Source organism: Ambystoma mexicanum, chromosome 3p, assembly GCF_040938575.1.
Source record: "Ambystoma mexicanum isolate Mex_15411 chromosome 3p, UKY_AmexF1_1, whole genome shotgun sequence".
NCBI lineage: Eukaryota > Metazoa > Chordata > Amphibia > Caudata > Ambystomatidae > Ambystoma > Ambystoma mexicanum.
Window position 1 is genome coordinate 196,597,808 of NC_090925.1, and position 20,079 is coordinate 196,617,886.

A 20,079-nucleotide genomic window follows, 5' to 3' on the forward strand; every position below is an offset into this window, starting at 1 on the left:
ATGCTGTATACCGTTTGATGGATTTTATCCGAATAAACTATTTAAGAATGAATTAACATTTTGAAAGGTTAGATGCCGTGTTCCAATGGGATGAGACCCTTAACGTTTGTTATATGGGCCCTCTACTGAGATGGGAATTACAATTGTCCTATCAGGACGTTAAACCCCAAGGAACTACCTCCTTCCAAGATACAAAAACTGCCCTATTACACAGGGTGGGACAAACCAAAACCACCTTCCCACTGAAATTCTGGAATACCCATTTGCTCCCCAATGAAAGCCTGATGGAGTTAGCCAGATGAACACAAAGTCTCCTTTGCCAATGTTTGGGGAAGAAAACCCTTCCAGAGATGTTAGAAGCTATCGCCTTAGATCAGTTTATTAACGCATTAGCTCCGTCCCTCTAGAGAGCGGTACTCCAGCAACCCCAACCTTCCCTAGACACGGCTAATCAGATACCCCAGGCCCACTCCAAGGCGTTTAAATATTTTTGAAATACAGGGAAACCAGTAGAAACAAGAAGGGAGCCTAAGCCATCCATAACGTCCCTGTAGAAGCCTATAAAAGGCCCAAAAGCCCTTTCCTATCAGACCAAACCCAAAGGAAGAGACTACCCGGAGACCCTTGTCTCTTCCAGTTGTAAAACAAAAGGTGACCCCAGGGGAAGATGTTGGAAGTGGGAATCCTCTTTTCTCCACCATGCCCACCTGTTTCTCCTGTGGAGAAAACGGCCATTTCGCCCGAGCCTGTCCCAAAAACCTCATTGAGGAACCCATGGAGATAGGATGGGTAGGGACAGGGTAATGATCAGGAGAAGCAGTGGGAAGGGAGGAAAATCTGGAAGAGGCAGAGATTTGCTACTGGACCCCTTAGCCCGTCCAAACTCAAGAAACCATCCAACTTAATGGCTTCTAGGCTAGAGCTTTAATTGACTCAGGGAGCAAACAAACAACCATATGGTCAGACTTAATCTACCCCGAGGATCTAAAAAGGGAAGGGGACGTAAAAATCACCTGCATGCATGGGGATGTAGAGACCTATCCCAAAATTCTCCTCACACTAGAAATTAGAGGGTGTCCCACCAGGATAAGAAAGAAAGGGAGAGAGTCGAGATGAGTGGAACGTGAAGACCGCTAGCGCCCAGTGCCGTTGCTTATATGACAGGCCCTCCCTGGAGCAAGCAGTGCAACAGAGCAGATACATGGGTTGCCCAGGAGGAAGGGAAGAGATGAGAAGAGAGAGCGAGCGGGGAAGAGGGAAGGACTACCCTAGCCCCATCCTAGGGTCACAAGAACTTGAGAGAAGAGAGAGCATAAGAGAAGGAAGAAAGTTACGGAAGCCTGAGAAACCACAGCAGCATAAACCTCGAGAAGGGACCCAGGGACCCAAGAAAACTAAAAGAGCCAGAAGCAGAGAGGGGTCACAGGAACCCTAAAGAACTAAGTGAAATATTGGGTATGGGGAACCCAAAGGAGCCACAGGGGCACAATAAGCAAAGTGAAAAACATATATCAAGGGGACACAGAGGCACCCAACAGTTGGTCAAAGTGGGAAGAGATTGACCAAGTTGGTGGATAGGGATCAGGAAAATGTCCCTCGACCCAATGAAGTTTGGCTATTTTATTTTTCCAGGAACTTGAGACTTTTGTTCGAACTTTGTGGAACTTTTGAGGAACTTTTGATAGACTGACAAGAACGGTTTTCTTTGACAAGAACTGTTATTTACTTCTTATCATGGGATCCAAACCCAGGTGGGATTCCTGGGACAGCCAGAGATACCTTTGAGAACAACCAAGAGTGCAGGGCACTCAACCTATTTTTGTTTACGTTTTGATCAGTGGTAGGGCCAGTTTAGTGGATAGGTTTGGACATAGGGCTATTTTTGAAATGTTGACTATAGACGAGTACTTTCGTTTAGTCTGATTAGGAAGGGAACTCCCTTTTACTGGTAGGGTCAGTGAGGTGTTTTCTTTTCATTCAAATAAAACTATGTTCAAACAAGTCCTCTGGTCCGAGTCCTTCACTGATTTGACACACCAGCTTTCAACTCTGTCTCCAGTGGCACCATGGGTTTGCCAACATTTACAAAAGTGTTTGAACCTTGCACTGCAAAATTGTTTAAAGCGGCCTACATCTGCACCTGGCACCTTCTCTGCGGAAATAAATTGGTCCGTGAACTCAGAAGATGGGTCCACAGCCCTTTGCTTGGCAAAATCATCACATCATCCTGCAAACTTTGGTTCTGAGTCTGTGAACCAAGGGACAACGTTTTGACACCAATTGTACACCGGGGGTACCAATGGTAAATTGGGATACCAATCTTTTGAAGCAGGGTGTGTTATTAGTATTAGTTTAGGACGGGTGACCACCAGATACGGCCTTATGCAAAACAGAGATGCCACCTCAGGTACCATCACTCTGCCTGGGCTATAGCCAACGGCAACGGCCGGCGGGCTGTAGAGGCAGGTTGATTGTATCCGAGGTAAAGCTCAAGTCCATGTTCTGGGCACAGTGCTTGCTAGGAACTGGGTGGGAGGGAAGAGTGTGCACAGGGCTGCAGGAGAAGCCCAGCATGCACTGCAAATAGAATGATTACTACCAGTGCGTGCCCATTTGCCACTGCATGGCAGCAGTGCGTTCCTGACATGGCCACATGGCACGCCCAATGACAACAGTTGGTAGGGGCAGTGTTTCCAGTGCCACAGATGGGGCGCAGCGTTTGCTGGAAGTTTGATTACTGGGGCTCCTGGGATGAGTGCCTGCACGGCATAGCTGTATGTCATGCACAGCGGGTATCGCATCTCTGCATGAGGGGATGCAGTGTGCCCCGCGTAGGGAATACAGCCATCACCTGTGGACTTCGTAGGACAGGTTCCTGCATGGTTAATGGAGATGATTAAAAAAATCAAGTTAATTGACACACATTTTTGTTAAAGATGTTTGGTTCCCCGCTAGGTATTAAAGTAAACTTAAACTTAAAAATGACAAAAAGAATCTGAGGCTGAAAGGATTTATGTGGTTACAAATAAAATATAGAAACGTAATTCACGCCCACCATTCTTTGGTTATGTCGTTCTGCATGACATCACAGATGACATCGACGATGAGTCAGATATGTGCATTTTAAGGGAAAGAAGATAGTGGGACTGTGTACATGGGATGCACATGGGATGCAGTGACGTCAGATATGTGCATCTTAAGGGAAAGAAGATAGTGGGACTGTGTACATGGGATGCACATGGGATGCAGTGACGTCAGATATGTGCATCTTAAGGGAAAGAAGATAGTGGGACTGTGTACATGGGATGCACATGGGATGCAGCACCTATGTGTGATGGCAATTACTGTCACGCTTGATGCGTTCACAAGCCTCCTATGATTCGCCCATGTGGATCCCAGCGCCTGCCTTACAGACGCATCCAAGAATCCAAGTTGTTGGACTGAAATCTGATTGGTCCATTTCAATTTTTCCCCTACGATCCTCGGATCCAGCTGACAAGATATGTGTACATCCCTCAGCCAAGAATTCATAGAAATATTGAACTTAAAAACACAATGTTTCAAGTAACTGCTGAATGAGTTTACTCCAAATCTTGACAATGTGCCGCTAGGGTAGACGCCCCTTCAAACGCCAGCAGCCTCGGGTGCATCTGTTTAGTGGTCCCCTCCAAAAGTGCAAAACCTTCCCTGCTGGAGAATGAATAGGCAATGCATGTTTCTTTCCGCACGTAATACCCTTTGGTGCATGGTTGAGTTAGTTGCCTGAACCAATGTGCAAACTTTCATGCAGATTTGTGTTGGTGTTGAAATTATAAGGAGTAGTATTTGGCCATTTCGCGTGCGTGCGTGCCTGCGTGCGTGTGTGTGTGTGTGCGTGCGTGCGTGCGTGTATTTATATATATATACAAACTCAAACTCCTCTAAGCTCAAGGCCCCTCAATATGCATCAATGTATCCTCTGAGTTTGTGACCCGTCAGTAAAGCTATATTCCACACTGTTCCCCCCACCCCCAGAAACCTATACTCACATGGTAAGATATTCTTGTATCGGTTTTTGCTCTTGTTCTCTGGCCTTTGGCCTTCAGTGCGGTCTTTGAGCTGCTTGGCCTCCTGCTTCTGCAAGGTCTGAAAAGCACCAACAGGAGAGATAAGGAGGACGGGTCGGGGAGCAAGAAATGTCTGAAGAGAAATGGGACCTCAGAGGTACAGTCAGAGAGAGCCAAGCGGACGAGAAAGAGGCGAAGACAGAAATGAACCTCAGAGGAATGGGACCTCAGAGGTACAGACAGAGAGAGCCAAGTGGACGAGAAAGGGGCTAAGACAGAAATGAGAGACCCAAAGACCAATACATGCATACGGACATACCAAGGAAGAACAGCTAACAGACAACATGTGCAACCATTACAGCAACCGCTTTAGCAGTAAATATGACTGTACAGTTTATGCCACTCAAGCCACACTGAACGGAATGAGGGTAAAAGAGCGTCTGAGATGTGGGGATGGAGAAAGAGTGAGAGAAGGGGAAGGAGGATGGAAAGAGCTTTAGGGCCATGACCGTCACAGTGAGAGAGTGACCGGGCAGCTTACATCAAACTCTTCCCAGAATCCTGCCTTGGCGGTCTCTGCTTCCTCGCTCTTCTTGTTCAGCTCCTTCACCCGGTTCTCGATGTCGGCGGCATGGATTCTGGTGGCATAGTATGGCTGGAAACACAGGTGTTGTACAAGAGGAGAAGGGCAGTCAAAGATCACACAACATTTACAATTTTAAAAGCCCTGAGCTTATCTGAGCTATTTTAAACAGCTTTAAGGGCGACCCGTACATTAGGCATGTCAACCACGACATTAACACGAACAGAAACCTTAACATTTTCTTTTCTTTTTTAAATCAATGCAAATTTAAAATCATCCCTGTATCCACATTATTACACAGGTGTGACACCATGGGCCTCATTACAAGTTTGGAGGTAGGCATGGTGCTATTAGCACCATGGCGGCCTCCAAAATCGTGTCCGGGTTCCTTGAATGAGGAATTACTGGGTCATTCCAGCCTTGGAGGGACCGGTAATTCCTCATTAAAAAAAAACAATCCCCATTCCCATTTGAGCCCCCATAGAGCTCACTAGGAATGGGGATGGAGCTAATAACGGGCCCGTTATTAGCTCCCTTGTCCCCATGCGGGACCCGCAAAGGACGTCTAGTCTGACCAGACGTTATGAGCGGGTCCCCTAAGGGAACCTCGTAATAGGGCGGAATGGATTTACCAGCACCATTACCGGTGCTGGTAAACCCATTCCGCCCACCTCGTAATGAGGCCCCATGAATTTATATGAACTGATATATGAGGTAGTGAGTGTGACTACCAAAATATGAAGCACAATATCTAGAGAAGATGAGCCCATTAGAGCACGGGTAATCGGGTAAAGCACAGCAGGGTCCCTGGGGCATATGAGGCTGGGCCACCAGAGAGTGATGGGGGGGTGTGCCATGCATGGGCTGGAAGACTAATCCATGAGTGAGAGCGAGTGGCCATGGAACAAAGCAGGCCGAGCACCGGCACGGTTTCCCAGGATCTAAAAAAGGCATGAGCGATGCCAATTTTGAAAAAAACAGGATTGTCACCCGACTTGCCAAATAATTATCGGCCTATCACTAATACCACCTTTCTATTGAAACATTTTAGATCGTGTGGCGTACAAACAAATCTCAGCCCACCTGAAAACCCATTCTGGTCTTAATGACCACCAATTGGAATGAAGCCTCTCTACTAATGTTTCTGGATCCATCGGCCGCTTTTCAATCATGTCCACCAGGTTAAAGGAAGTTGCAAACTTTTCGCCACTTGCCATTCAATGGGTGTCCTCCTTTCCTTGCAATCACGAAAGTAGGGTTTATCTGGGAGAAGATGAATCGGCACCTATTAATCTTAGCTGCGGGGTTCCTCAAGGTGCATGCACCTCACCGTGTTTTTATAATATTTTTACTGTCCCGCTATTTGCTAGGCTGTCTCATGAAGGCGTGATTTTTACGAACTATGCCGACGACACGCAATAGGTTGTCCCGCTAACCGAGAGTCATAAGTTGGACGAAACAGAAATCAACAAGGAATTTGACCTCATTGAGTCATGGATGAATCACAATAAATTAGCACTCAGTAAGGACAAAACCGAGCTGATGGTAATTGGGTCAACTGATATGTTACAGTAACTTGGTACGGCATATGAAAGCTTTAATATAGGGGCAGAAACCATTGCTCCGTTGAAGAAAGTGAAAACTCTTGGAGTAATACTTGATCAGCATCTTACCATGAGATCACATATAAGCAGCCTGGTGTCATCATGTGCATATTATATAAATGTATTGGCTGACTTAAGACGCTGATCTCCCAAGAGAATGCGGAAATGATTGCCAGAGCAATCATTGGAGCGAAAATTGATTATTGCTCCAGCCTACTCATAGGCATTGATAAAACTAGTTGGAATAAACTCCAGGTTTGTCAGAATGGAGCTGTCGGTGTAGTAATGGGGCTCAAACGCAGAGACCGTGTTACATGGGGCCGACGCTCTCTACATTGGCTCCCGATTGAAGCGAGAATTCACTTCTGAATCCTAACGATTCTCCAAAGGTGTAGATCGGGTAAGATGCCAGGATACCTACAGCAGTTACTGGTCACAGGATCCTATGATAGATTACTCAGATCTAATCATCAGAACCTTCTTACCATTCCCAAATGTCGCACTGTGAAAGTGTCTAATGCAGCCTTCTCTGTAATTGCCCCAAAGGTCTGGAACGATCTTCCTCCAGATCTGAGAAGTCTGGAATGCACCAAAGCATTTCAAAAGAAATTGAAAACCTACCAGTTCACATAGGTAGCCACTTTCGCTATCTGGATATATGTCTATTTAGGTCTTACTTGTTACATGTTGTGTATGTCTAGTTGTGCCCTCAAGCCCCAGCGTCCATGGATGCACATAATGCATTTCTTAAAGTAAAGTAAAAGTGAAAAAGGCATGGAGGCGAGTGCAAGAGGGAGGTGGAACAGCAAATGTTGTGGGGCAGGGTGATCAACAGATGGGGGTAGATGTCCAGTGGGCAGGAAGGTGGGTGGTGTCACAAAATGATGCATGGTGACGCGTGAACACGTCAGGGTGATCAGTGAGTGAAGGAGGGTTGCCACCAGGCAGCATACACTTAATGAAAATATATATGAAATGGAACTAATGCACAGAGCCAGTAAACGAAAAATAGATGCCCTTAGTGAAGTGCAATTAGAAAGAAAACGGAAAACAGCGGTGTGTCAAGTGCTGTATGTCTTGAGCTGGTCTGGTAAAAATGCCAGAAACAATGCTGGTACTACCGGCTCTGGCATTTTTACCGGACTGGCTCACTCCGAGCAGTGAACTACCGGCAAGGCCTGACCTGCTGGGAATTGCGGCCCCTACCGGCAGAGAAATGACTGAATCACTGGTACCAGCTGCACTGCCTTGCTGTGTCATGGAAATAGAAAGGAGGCCATTCTATGGCGGTGCCATCTTTGTTTTTGGCTTTTTGATGGGAGATTGGACACTCGCATGACACGCGCAGACATTACCTTATCCAAAAAACACTTTTAGTCTATTCATACCCTGGAGGGTGCCCTGGCATGAGAATAGCTATCACCCCATTGTTTAGGGTCATACAGGGCTAATGGCCCTGAGCCCTCGTTGTGATGCTCGCTCTGCTCAGGCACGCCCGCCTGTCCGCCCCTGAACGTGGGATAACAGCTGCATTCCCCAGCATGAGGGGGTTACCATATGTTTTTGTTGCATGACAATCCCTAGAAATTGGGCAATTTAAAGGAAATCCATGGGAAAGGCATACTGTTATGGCTTCTCACAAAGACATGATGGCTTGGACATTTGGGGTTTCATGATGAGCGCTGTGGTAGTAGCGATAACATACAATGCCTGATCACGAGTATGTAGTGGTAAAACACGCGGTATTCACCACTACTGGATGTTTTGACACACCACCAAACTACGAGCTGTGTTACCGAAACTCAGTTTAAGACCAGCTTTTGTATAGAGGAAATGACCAACACACAAAAGCATGATCACACGTGGTAATTACGATATGCGGTAAACACCAGACCCGCTAGAGTCCTATTTCGGGTACATGGTATTTACAGCATGTGGTAAAGATAAAAGAGTTTGGTGGCATTACCTCTGGTAATACTGCAAAACTCATAATCGGGGCCACAGTGTTTTAAATACCTCTGATTTTTAAAATACCCCCTAATGATGAGTTGGGATTGCATGAGATGTTTACAGCACGGGGTGCATATAAAACACTGCAGTGGGTAAATAATCCATATTTACCCCACACAGTATTTACTATGTATCAAATGCGGTAAATATCCCAATTTATAATTATATGATATTTTAAAAATAGGAGGCTGTAAAATACCGTGTTTTTTCCATCACCACCTAGCTCCTAATGAGGCCGTTGATGAGAATCCCTAATGATGGAGTGACTACCCATGCATTTCACAGCAATCCCTGGCCGTTACGTAAGCAAGCGTGCATACAATGCCAAGTCCTGGCAATTTGACAGACATCTGGCATGCACTATGTGTAACAGTGTATGTAGTGACAACAGCTGCCATTGGGGGATTAGGTATTTGATGGAAAAACCTGGCATATAATACTGGCATTTGTGGAGACCACCTGGTATGCTTTGACTATCTGACTGTTTGCTAGGACTCACAATTGTATGATGTGAGTACCTAGCATGCAATGCCAATTCCTGCAGTATGCTTTGTCCACATGGCTCTATAATGACAATAGCTGGCAACCGGAACAATTTGAGCTCTACGGAAACCCAAGCAGTTGGTATTCATGCTTGCTTAATGCAGCCGCCTCGCAGTGCCGTCATTAGTCAGTGCCACTGTTCTCCTAATCAATAGCATTCTACGCATTCATCTGGGAAGGATAAAAGTCTAGAAGACATCTCGTGCCACCGACCTACCAGCGGCCTGTCCGGGCTGCCGTCAGTAACCCACTCAGAAGCTGGAAGATACGCAAGGCGGGATACAGAAGATGTAGACAGCAGGACTGGAAGACCTGGGGTACCTGGAGATGGGGTAAATCGCCACAGGAGTGAAGTGCTTCCAACCTGCAGTAGGTGTCATCTGACCGTCTCGTTAGCTAGGGAAACAAGGTCATGGCACCTGTTCCGGTGTTGTATCCGATGCTGTTTCCCTGTGATGAATGGCATGGCTTGGTCTTCCCAGGTTGTGGTTTTTAAGCCCAAGCAAATGTAATGCCTTTTTTTGGCAACTGTTGGTGTTCCATCTTCCTGTGTTTCAGTCCTTCCTCTCTCTTGCAGTACTTGTCCACTCTGAATCCTCGCCAGTGGGTGTCCCAGAAAGACATTGGGCCTCATTACACGGACGGCGGTAAGGGTTAACGGTCACCGTTAATGGCAACGGTGACCGTTAACCCTTACCGCCGTACTACGAGGTCCCTTTGCGGGTTGGAGGAACTAACGCCTGCTTCTTGCAGGCGTTAAGTACCAACCCGCTAAGGGACCTCGGAGCTAATTACGGCACCGCAAAATTGCGGTGCCGTAATTAGCGCCTTCCCCATTCCCATAGAGCCCTATGGGGCTGAAATGGGAATGGGGAAGGGCAATGGCGGAAAGGGGATTTACCGCCCCTCCAACCTTGGAATGGGGCGGTAAATCCCCTTTCCGCCAAGGCGGTGCCGGTAATTTACCGGCATGGTCCAGGGTGCTAATAGCACCCTGGATTACCGCCTTCCGTGTAATGAGGCCCATTCTATTTTGGCTCTCTGCAGTTTCCCTCGGATTCCCAAATCTGTACCCTTCCCTTCTGGTCCTGTCCCCTGTCTATTTGTCGCGTTTGCATGGCTTTTCCCCATTGGCTGATGGATTGCCCACATTCCAATATGCGCATTCCAGTGGGGGAGATGCTAATTGTAATGGTTTATTGAGAAGCCACCCTCAACACAGGGAGTTCCTCCTTCCCTCCCACTTAAGGGCTGATGCAGCAAACTGTCTATCTCAGACACATATCATGCCCCTTGGATCCCTCTCTCCCGAGCTAACAATGAGCAAAGAACCAGCCCGGTGTAAGGGAAATAGATGGGTATTTATTTAAATTAAAAGTAAAAGAAATGAGCACGAAAATGTCTACTGCCACTTTAACGTGGCACAACACAATCAACTTCTCTTAGCATAAATAAATCACAAAAGTGAGTTGAAAAGAACACAATCACAATTTTCACGGGCTACAAATTTCACTTCATAAAATAATTACAGTGATCAATTCCGAAAGCAAATGATCATGTAGTGATGTGCGATTTACATTTTTCTGCAGGTTTAAAAGGCTAGCATTAGGATTTCAAGATTGGTACAAATACTTATGGCAATTATGATTTTGCCCACACTTTTGGTTTAAAATAAGGAGTGATTTAGTGGTTTATTTTTCAGAACCCCCCACCCTACTTTGGTCTGTGTTGGGGAAATCAGACAGAAAAATATTAATGATTTGGGGAATTTTGGATTTCACACCACCCTCCAATGAAATGCCTGTGTTGGGGAATTCGGACAGAAAGTTTGAACTGATTTAAGAAAAAAGACACCCCTCTTCCTTAAAGGAGTCGAGGTCAGCAGGACAAAATGGATTACCCAATTAAATTATAGGCTATAGCAGAGGTCCCTAAACCGTCGATCGCGGGGGACTAGTAGCTCGCCTGAGCCTCTTCAGTCGCCCACGCTGGAAATACTGAAAAATAAACACTTTTTTAAGTTAATTTGTTCAATGCTGTGTTTTGCAGCTATTTTCCTTGATCAGGATCACCCTGGTCCTCCCAATTGCAGGTAGGGAGCTTGGCTGCTGTGCCACATGGGACTGCATGTAAATTCCTTGACAGATGTTCTGCTTCTGCAAGCCGCCTGTAGTACCAGAGTTGGCCTTGTGCGCCCCCGACACTTTCTTGCTTAAGCAAGCTTCTCTTGTTTGCCAGAGATGTCAGAGGGGGTGGGGAAGGATCAGTGTGACCACGCAATGAAAATATCACAGTAGCACTGCCGCTCGCCTGGAAATGTTCAAAATAATATTTTTAAAATGGTGCAATTTCTTTCATGTGGCTTCTTTCCAAAACCCACTTTTAGTACATTAAGCGATCCATAGACACGCTGTTCAGTAGAAGCCTACCAGGCTAGCTCAGCAGGTTGACAGACCAATGCTGAGATGTTATATATTCAAAACTAAATGCTGTATCATATCATAAGTGTTTCAAGGCGCGATGAGGCAAGGGAAGGGGAACAGAGTGAAGACAGACAATGAGCCTACTAGGCCAGGTGTCATTCAGATCGCGCAAGTGCATTGGAAGGGGGAAGGAGGAAAGTGCGGGGCGAGGGGAAGGGGACAGTGCAGTACATGGGATAATAAATAAATAATAAGTAGCGTCCGGCCAGCTGGTGGCAAGTGCAAAGGGAGTGCAGACATCAGGTGTCAAGTGCTTGTGGTGGAACTGTAGGGGTAAAGAACAGTCCCTAAGTGCGGGGGGGTTGCCAGGAAGGCAGTGCAGGTGTGCGACTGGGGTGGGGGGCCTGGGCTTGAGAGAAGGGGGGTTTCCTGGTGACCAGTGCAGGTGACCAGTGCAGTTTCAGTATCGGCCAGGAAGTCAGCAGGGGAGAGGAGGAGAAAAGGCAGAAGCAAAGAGAAAGATTTTGAGGTGCTTCCGGAACCATAGATGATTCTCCTCAAATTTCAGGGAGGCAGGGAGGCTGTTCCAGAGGGAGGCCCCAGCGGAGGAAAGATATTTACCACCAACTCATTGCTTGGAGAAGCGACTGACCCTGAGGGAGTTGGAGGCGGATGAGCGAAGAGCTCGAGAAGGAAGATATTTTGCAAGAGAGAGCTGAAGGTATTGAGGCCCCAGACCCCAGAAGGCTTTGTGGACAATGCAGAGGGTTTTGAACTTAATCCTCGCAGTGACTGGGAGCCAGTGCAGAGATTTCAGTCCTGGAGAGATACGATCCCTGGGCTTGAGCAAAGGACAAGTCTCGCAGTTCTGTTCTGGATGAGTTGCGGAGAGTAGAAGCAGACAGATTTAGAAAGAGGATGTTGCAATAGTCCAGCCTAGAGAGAACCAGAGCTCTGGAGACAGTGAGTTTCTGGGGGAAGGAGAGGAAAGGAAGAATGCCTCTGAGGAGGTGCAGCTGGTAGTATGACTTCTTAGAGATGTCAGAGATGTGAGGAGAGAAGGAGAGTGTGGAGTCTAAGATGACCCCGAGGTTTTTAGCCTCACAGGTGGGAGCAGGAGGAGGGCCAAGGGAGGCCGGCCAGAGAGTGACAAGAAAGAGCAGGTGTTCCAATGGGGAGAATCTCGGTCTTACTGGCATTAAGACAGAGATCATTGGCGGCACACCACTCCTGGGTGGCGGACAGCAGTCAGAGATGAGGGAGGGAGAAGAGGTGGCTGAGGATAGCCTGAAAATGAGCTGAGTGCCGTCCGCATAGCACTGAAAGCATAGAAAAGTGCTATAAAACGTGTTTGGCCAGGGTATGGGTTGGGCTTGTTGCTTGCTTATATTCAGGACGGAGGTAGGGATATTTCTGCCCCTGTAGTGAAAATCAAAAGTTGGCACCCATGAACCCACAGTTTAATTTCCTAAAAACTGCTGTCAGCACAACAGAAGCATTTATTTGTGATTAACCAGTTTGACAAGCATATAACATCTTTATAAATATAACCTGTGCTAAAACACAGAGGGGCACACAAATAACAGAGTATGTGTGGTGTCTGACAAAAAAAACATTTCAACAAAAACTAGTGAACGCAAGCAGCATTTTTCAATTTGGAAATAACTTATTTTTTTATTTATGGAAGTGTGAAATGCACATTTGGAAAACAAAAGTGTGCCTAACATGTAGAAAGCCTGCATAAAGTGCAAAGGAATGACACAAAAATTACAGGATATTTGTGTGGTAGTCCAACAAATATCTCTCTTTTTGAGACAGCTACTAATAAATAATAATGCAACAAAGAGGTTTTTGAAGTTCTTAATATAATCGTGAAGGCATATGTTATTCCATCTGTTTATAGACAGTAACGTAAAGGTTGGAGACTCCTGGGCTATAGTGTTCAGCGGAGACTGGGATTTGAGCTTTATTAATTTCCAATTTTAACAAAATTTACCCCGTAGTGTTCTGCCAAATGGGGAATTAATTAAAATTAATATCTGTAGTTAAATAGGCTAAAGATCTACACCGTTTTGCCCCCCGCCCCGCCCTCTATAAAGGGAAAGGATTCAATGCAAGTAGACTCCCCCCTCCTTTCGGTTTCCTGGGCTCAGTTCTACTTACATAGAAAGCCTCTGTTTAAGGTTCAGGAAAGCCAGCTGCATCTCAGGACACTTTGCAAAGAAAGGGCAGCTGTCTGGTCACTCCACTCTCAAAGATGGCCTCCCGCTCTCCACCATAGGACCCAGTCAGCTTTGTGGCCTTCCTAGAAATAGACAGCTCCACCTAGATGCACTCTCCGCAATCTCCTCTGGTGTTTATTTACAGATGTCAGATGGTAAGTTTCAGCCGTCTCCCTGATGGTCTGATGCTTGTCTGTCTGTTCCGGTCTCTCAGTGCAGTACCCCTTATATAGCAGCAATGACACCACCAGGTTACAATCTTGGGAAAGTACCTTGCAATAGTTCCCGCAACTAGTATTGGACAGTTACCCTTCTCTCTCCTCCCAAACCCAGCCTCCAAGTCAAGAATGGTTTAGGGGTCTGGAGCAACATATGGCAATTCCCATTTGTAATCGCCATTTGTTCAACTTTCAACTTTTTTGCAAAAACGAGTTATGTTTCACAACTTTGTAATTTTACTAGCAACTGCCACAATAAACTGATTCAGCTAATCATGGAGAATTAGATAAGTTGACCACCAAGTCCGTACCATGCAGCACGGCCATGTTGCACGTTTCTGCTGTTTGCATAAACAGCATAACAATTATGAATATGTAGGTTATTACCCATATCCCTAATGTTATTCTCCACCTGTTCATCAACTCTCACATTTGGAACATGTTTAGATCAGCCAGAAACCTAGTTTAATTGGCTATTACAGTTCCCTGACTCACAGGTGGATGCATTCTATATCTCCAAAATTGACTGGAAATTACATAAAAATGGTACATAAATGAAATCCATCTGCCATATTATTGCTGAGAAAAAGGCCTCAATGATAATAGTCCTTTTCAATGATTTGTGAATCTTCATGTGGGACAAATGGCCCTCCTCCTGCCTTCCAGCCATTTGTTTTCACTGGGTCAGCCTGTACCCAGAGTTTATTTTTTATCAGTCTCCTTTTTTGTTGGAAGCTTGCCCCATGTTCCTACATATTAGTCATGCTCCAGCAAAGGGGAACTTCTCTTGCAGTCAGTGCCTTTAGAGCCAGCCAGTCTGGAGAACACTGAATTTCCACACCTTTAGCAGGACACTTTATTGCAGTTAGTAATCAGAATGGAGATGTGACATCCAGACTTGGAGTGGGAGATTTCCTTGAGAAGTTCCCCACAGCCAGCAAAAGGGTTTGTCTTGGGCTGACATTTTTTTCATGAACACAAAGACCAGCCATTAAGGAAGGGACCCGCAAAGGGACCTTAGAGGTAATTACGGTACTGCAATTTGCAGTACCGTAACTACCGCCTTACCCATTCCCATTGAGCCCTATGGGGCAAAAATGGGAATGGGGAAGGGCCAATGGTGAATGTTGAATTACCGCCCCGCCAACCTTGGAATTGGGCGGTAATTCCGCCATTCACCATGGCGGAATCCGGCGTCAACCATGGCGCTATTAGCGCCATGGTTTAACGCCTGGGTCGTAATGAGGCCCATTGCTTTTTGTCAACCCACACATCATATCTTTTCCCTGACATTCTTCTGTTAGCAGTGATACATTTTCACATTTACACTGCTTTTATTTGCACACGCCTATGCCAGCCGTTTTTCTCACTGTTTAAAAATCCTGTTTTCCATGTGATAGGGATCCTTGATTCCTCCTTCTTTTGTAAATTAAAATGCTGCTTATCCTTTGGTAATGACAGGTAGGCCCCTTTTCTACATGGCTCTTCAATTTCACTTGAAAAAACAAACAAAGGCCAAGCTGTTTTTTTTCCATTGTTTAAAATCCTGCTGTTCATGTGAAAGGGACTTCTGTTTGGGGCCTTTGAATGCACCCCACATCGTCCTTTCCTGGTTTTAGATTTGCATCCTGGGACTTGTAGTCCTGGGTTTATAATGGGGCTATTTGGGACTACAATAAGTTAAAAAACATCTCCGAATGGAATGGGGGATATTGCCAGGTATGGGTTGTGCCACTTTGGCTAACCATATCACTCTTTTTCCCATATGCATTGCTGTTTGAGCAGCTCTTCTCTAGGACAATCTCACGTAACACAAGTCACACTATATTTCTGTGTCGGGCACTCACATAGTGCAATTGCTGTTCTAATTCTGGTGTTTCAGCAAAGTTGGCCGCAGTGCCCCTGGATTCCTTGCTCTTTTCTCCCATGGGTGCACGCGGGCATATTGTAAATTAACAGGTGCGCTGATTGAACCCATGTCAGGAGCTGAAATTGGATAGAAAACAGCTTCATGCCTGCAGAATCCCTTGCCCCCGCAACCCCTTGCTCAGAGTGGCGGGGGTTTCAATGGGGTAAGCACATCCAAGCATTGGCCTTACTCCCATGCTTCCAAAGTGTAACTTGACGGTCATGTGATGTCTTCTTGTCGGAGCTGCTTATCACCGCTCTTGTGTTCTTTAGTTCGGCTACTTTTGTCCCGGGGTGTTATCACTTGTAACACGGATGGGATTTGGGGGGAAAAGGCAGGGGACCCCTCCAATATGAGGGGACTCGAGCTTTGGAGGGAACATGATATATTGGATGATGCCACTGAGCTCTAGTGTTCCAAACTGCCAGATGTGGGATGCCCAAATAAGCCACTCCACTCACCTCTTTTTACTCCAACTTGCCAGGCTGCCTGCACAGCTTCCGTCTGGCCCATCGCCCATGCTTGGCTAAGGATCAGCCTGTCAGTGGAGTGGGTAAATGTAACCCAACTTTAGAGGGCGTGCCCTCAGCCTGACCTTTAAATAAAGAAATCAAATCTCCCCCAGAAACATTCATTCTGTCGGGACGTGCATCTCTGCAGCCAGTTGTTCCTACAGGGTCACTATAGCGACAGTGCACAACACTAGAGAGAGTAACATCCACACAGTACAAGACATTTAACACCTCTGTCTATCCCTTGTTATTGGGGACTGACAGTTCTGGAGACTGTCACAGGCCGAAAGGGTTAGGCGACGACTCCCCCACCCCACGTTATAAGGTGTTTATTAAGCAACACAAAACAAAGGCTTTAGGGAGCACTTGGTTTGCTGGAAAGGAATTTAACAAACCAATGTGAGTCACTATTCTCTGGAGGACGGTGGTCCTTAGACTTTTCTCTTTTCCACTTTCTTGGTGGGAAACAGAGTCACCCATGATCTGTGCACTTTAAGTGCCTTCCACTTCTTTCTTGGCGCGGCAGATGCCTGCTTATGCGTCGAAGGTCCTGGTCAGGATGTTGCCCTTCTGGTTCCCTGGGCCACCTAGTCATGGGCCTGGTTCTAGACTCTGACATTCTTTGCAGCATTGTGAGGGGCCCAAGCAGGGATGTTGCTAGGTCTGGAAAAGATCCGGGGCTACGCTAATGTAGGGACTGTCCGGACTCGGGGCTAGCAATAGCCTTTTTGGTTGTAATCCCTGAGCTTCTATCCGGGGCTACAACCACAAGACCCGGGGCTATAGCCCCCACCCCCAGCAACGCCTCTGGGCCCAAGGGTTTTTTTGGCATAACGCTCTTGCAGACTGCCGAAGACCCCCCTAGGGTCAACTGCCTCCCCCAAGCTAGGATCCTCCCTAGGATCTCGGGTCGTGAGCAGCTGTTTCTCAGCTTACTCTCCTTCTTGACTAATGCCACCCACCAGCTTCCTCCTCCACCACCAAACCCTCTAACTCCATCGTGTTATTCTTGGCTACTGGTTTGCAGCTTCACCTCTCTCCCCCTTCCTGGCTGCTCTTTCACATCCCCTTTGACCTCCACTGCACATTTTCTGATCCTCTGTCCAAAGCTGTCCTTTGCTCTTCCTTCCCCTGATCACCCAACCTTAGCTCATCACTTCCTCTCCTTCCCACTCTTCTGTTGCTCTCATCTCCTGCCTCTCATACCAGCTCCCCTCCTCTTCCTGCACCTCCATCCCTGCTGTATGACTAGTTGTCCCCCCTCCACATCCGTCAGCCAGCTCCTCTCTGCTTCACCACCTGCTCTTCTCTACCACTTTCCTTCTCACCGTTCCGCCACGCACTGCCTCTCTCTTCTCACCTTCAAGTCCAGACTCCAACCCTCCACCTTTCCTCCTGCCCCCTTTTATCCTCATGTGTATCATAACATTCAGCTGTTTGTCACCTGCATTATGATGGGTGCTTGGTGTTAGGAACGGCATAGTTTGTTCCATTCTCTGATCATTAAACGGGGCCCAGCACAGCTCGGCAAGTTGAGGGTTTTTTAAGATGAGATACCATCTTGGAATCAGATGGCCCGGAGTAGAGTTTGTCAGCAGTCAGCATTCTTTCGAATGTCTTTGGATCCAATCCATCCTGTACTGGGCTTCACGGGCTTGGTGCCCTGACCTTTCTCTTTGTGAAACAAAACATCATCTGATCTGGGCACAAGCAATGTTATACATCTCCCTTCATGGAAGATGTTCACATCCTCTTCCTTGTACTTTTTGAGAGCCTCAGACTTAACGGCAGTGCTGCCTCCTCCATAAATTCCCCAAAGACCCACTTTTGTACCTAGCAGAGGGCTTTCCTGGGGTTAAACCAATTAAGCAGGGGATGGTCTGGAAATCCTGGGCGATCCTCGGACATCCTCTTGGTGCCTATGTAAAGGTCCACTTCACGGAGCGGGTTGTGGTCCCCAGCCACAGTGGTCTCCCCAGTCTCATCCCTTAGCCCAATGCATGAGACTTCAACACATGACTTGCGCCATATTTTCAACCCAGAGAAACAGCAGGATAGATACACCTGGGGACTGAAGTCATCTATATATGTCCATTACAAAGAAGAGCCTGACAATTAAATGCCTCCATACATACATACACCTGGGGAGGGAATGAAAGATCTGGGTGTTTTTAGTATTTATTGGTTATTCATAAAGCACCTGTTTTGGGAGGATAGCTCAGGGGCAACGTGCTCGCCTTGGAAGCAAGACGATGCAGAGCAACACAGGTTCGATCCCCGGGTCCGCGCTTAGAAACTTCTGGGTATTAAGCACGTTATAAATAACCTATCCTATCCTATCCTATCATATCATATATAACAAATGGTGTTTCAAAGCGCCACAAGACAAAAAAAAGGGGTTGGGACAGGGAAGAAAGCAACAATAAACAACAAGAACGGTCCCACTAGGCCTTTTGTCATTCAAATTATGCAAGTGCAGTAACAAGAAGTGCACGGTAGGGAGGAGTGGGAGAGTTGGGCGGAAGTGCTGGTCATGGTGGAAGGGATAAAGCTAGGGTGGGAGGGGAGTGCGGGTCAGAATGGAGGTATACAAGTGCAGGGGGGAGGAGGAGGGGAAAAAAGGCCCTAGTTAAGGGGAGGCCAGGAGGGCAAGTGAAAGGGGGATGCAGGGAGTGAGGACCACATGCTAAGTTTGAGGGCAGGGGTGGACCAGGCTCGGTCAGGATGCACACCCCGCCTGGCTAGTCAGGGGAAGTGCAGGTTGGGGGGAGGGGGGAGTCAGGGATAAAGGGGTGCAGGTGTAGAGAGGGCGAGGAAGGGCCTTGTGCCCTGTAGGACTCCGAAGGGACCAGGCAGCCAGTCAATGTGGCAGAAGGTGGATTGGCAGGGGAATGGGAGAGGGAAGGAAGAAGAGAAAAGGAGGGTCTTGAGAAGCTTCTGGAACTTAAGGAGATCCGGCCCAAGCCTGAGAGGGCAGGGAGGCAATTACAGAGGCAGGATCCTGCCAAAGAGAGGGGTCTACCTCCCATTCTCTGCTTGGAGAAACGTCTTATCTGCAGAGAGCTGGAACTAGAGGATCAGAGGGCTCTAGCAGCGGGGTATTTAGGGAGAGAGAGTAGGATGTAGTGGGGTCCCAGGCCACAGAAGGCCTTGTGGATGATGCAGAGGGTCTTGAACTTGATCCCTGCAGCCACCAGGAACCAGTGGAGAGATTTTAGGGCTGGAGAGATGTGGTCCCTGGGCTTGAGGGCAAGGATAACTCTCGCAGTCCTGTTCTGAATTAGCTGGAGGGGGCAAAGGGGGATAGAGAAAGAGGCTGTTGCAGTAGTCCATCCTGGAGAGGACCAGACCTCTGGTGACTTTTCGTATCTAGGAAGGCCTCTACGTATGACAAGGCCAGGTGATGAACAGTGTTATGGTTATTATGATGGTATTTATTGAGTGCGGTTCCAGCTTCGAAAAACTACAGAGCGCTTTACAGAGGTATACAACTATACAGATACATAACAGAGTGCTTTACTGTTAGGAAAGATTTCCATTTATGGGTTCTTTTCCCTCCATTTGTGTACCCCCCCATAACTTTTTGCGGTTGTCTGACCGTCCTAGCCTGACCTTTGCCAGTGGAGCCCAGCCTTCTGCTGTACTGCACTGGGATTTTACCCATTTTGTTATGGGGAAACTGACATGCTCTTAAGACCGTCAGTACTGGGAGACTTTGTTTGCCTTAGTCTTTCACTTTGCTGCTATTCTTTAGTAACATTTGGTAACATCAGTGCACAAAGTACCTTACAGTACAGTGCGCGGGGGTCCCTTTTTCATTTATAAGGCCTTAGACACCCTTGAAGGATGTTTGGTGAATGTACAGGTGTGCCTTGGACAGAGCTAATTGCAGCTGTGACTTTTTATGTGTTTTCAACTCTTTTCAATGGTCTAAACCGTGTTTACCGTGTTTGGCCCATGACAGTGCCCAGTGCCTAAAATGGCCATGCCACGAGATCCTCTGTTCTGT

At 47.0% G+C, this 20,079-nt stretch overlaps 1 protein-coding gene across 7 annotated transcripts in view; it reads right to left on the bottom strand.

The window, feature by feature from the left end:
* Positions 1–20,079, bottom strand: part of PTPN6 (protein tyrosine phosphatase non-receptor type 6) — a 583,776-nt gene that overhangs the window by 140,462 nt on the left and 423,235 nt on the right. For all 7 annotated transcript variants that reach the window (XM_069650624.1, XM_069650626.1, XM_069650621.1 and 4 more), the window contains 2 exons: positions 4,588–4,701; positions 4,029–4,125 (listed from right to left, as the gene is read on the bottom strand). In XM_069650624.1, the coding sequence (XP_069506725.1) occupies positions 4,029–4,125; positions 4,588–4,701 (211 nt within the window). The remainder of the gene's footprint in view (positions 1–4,028; positions 4,126–4,587; positions 4,702–20,079) is intronic.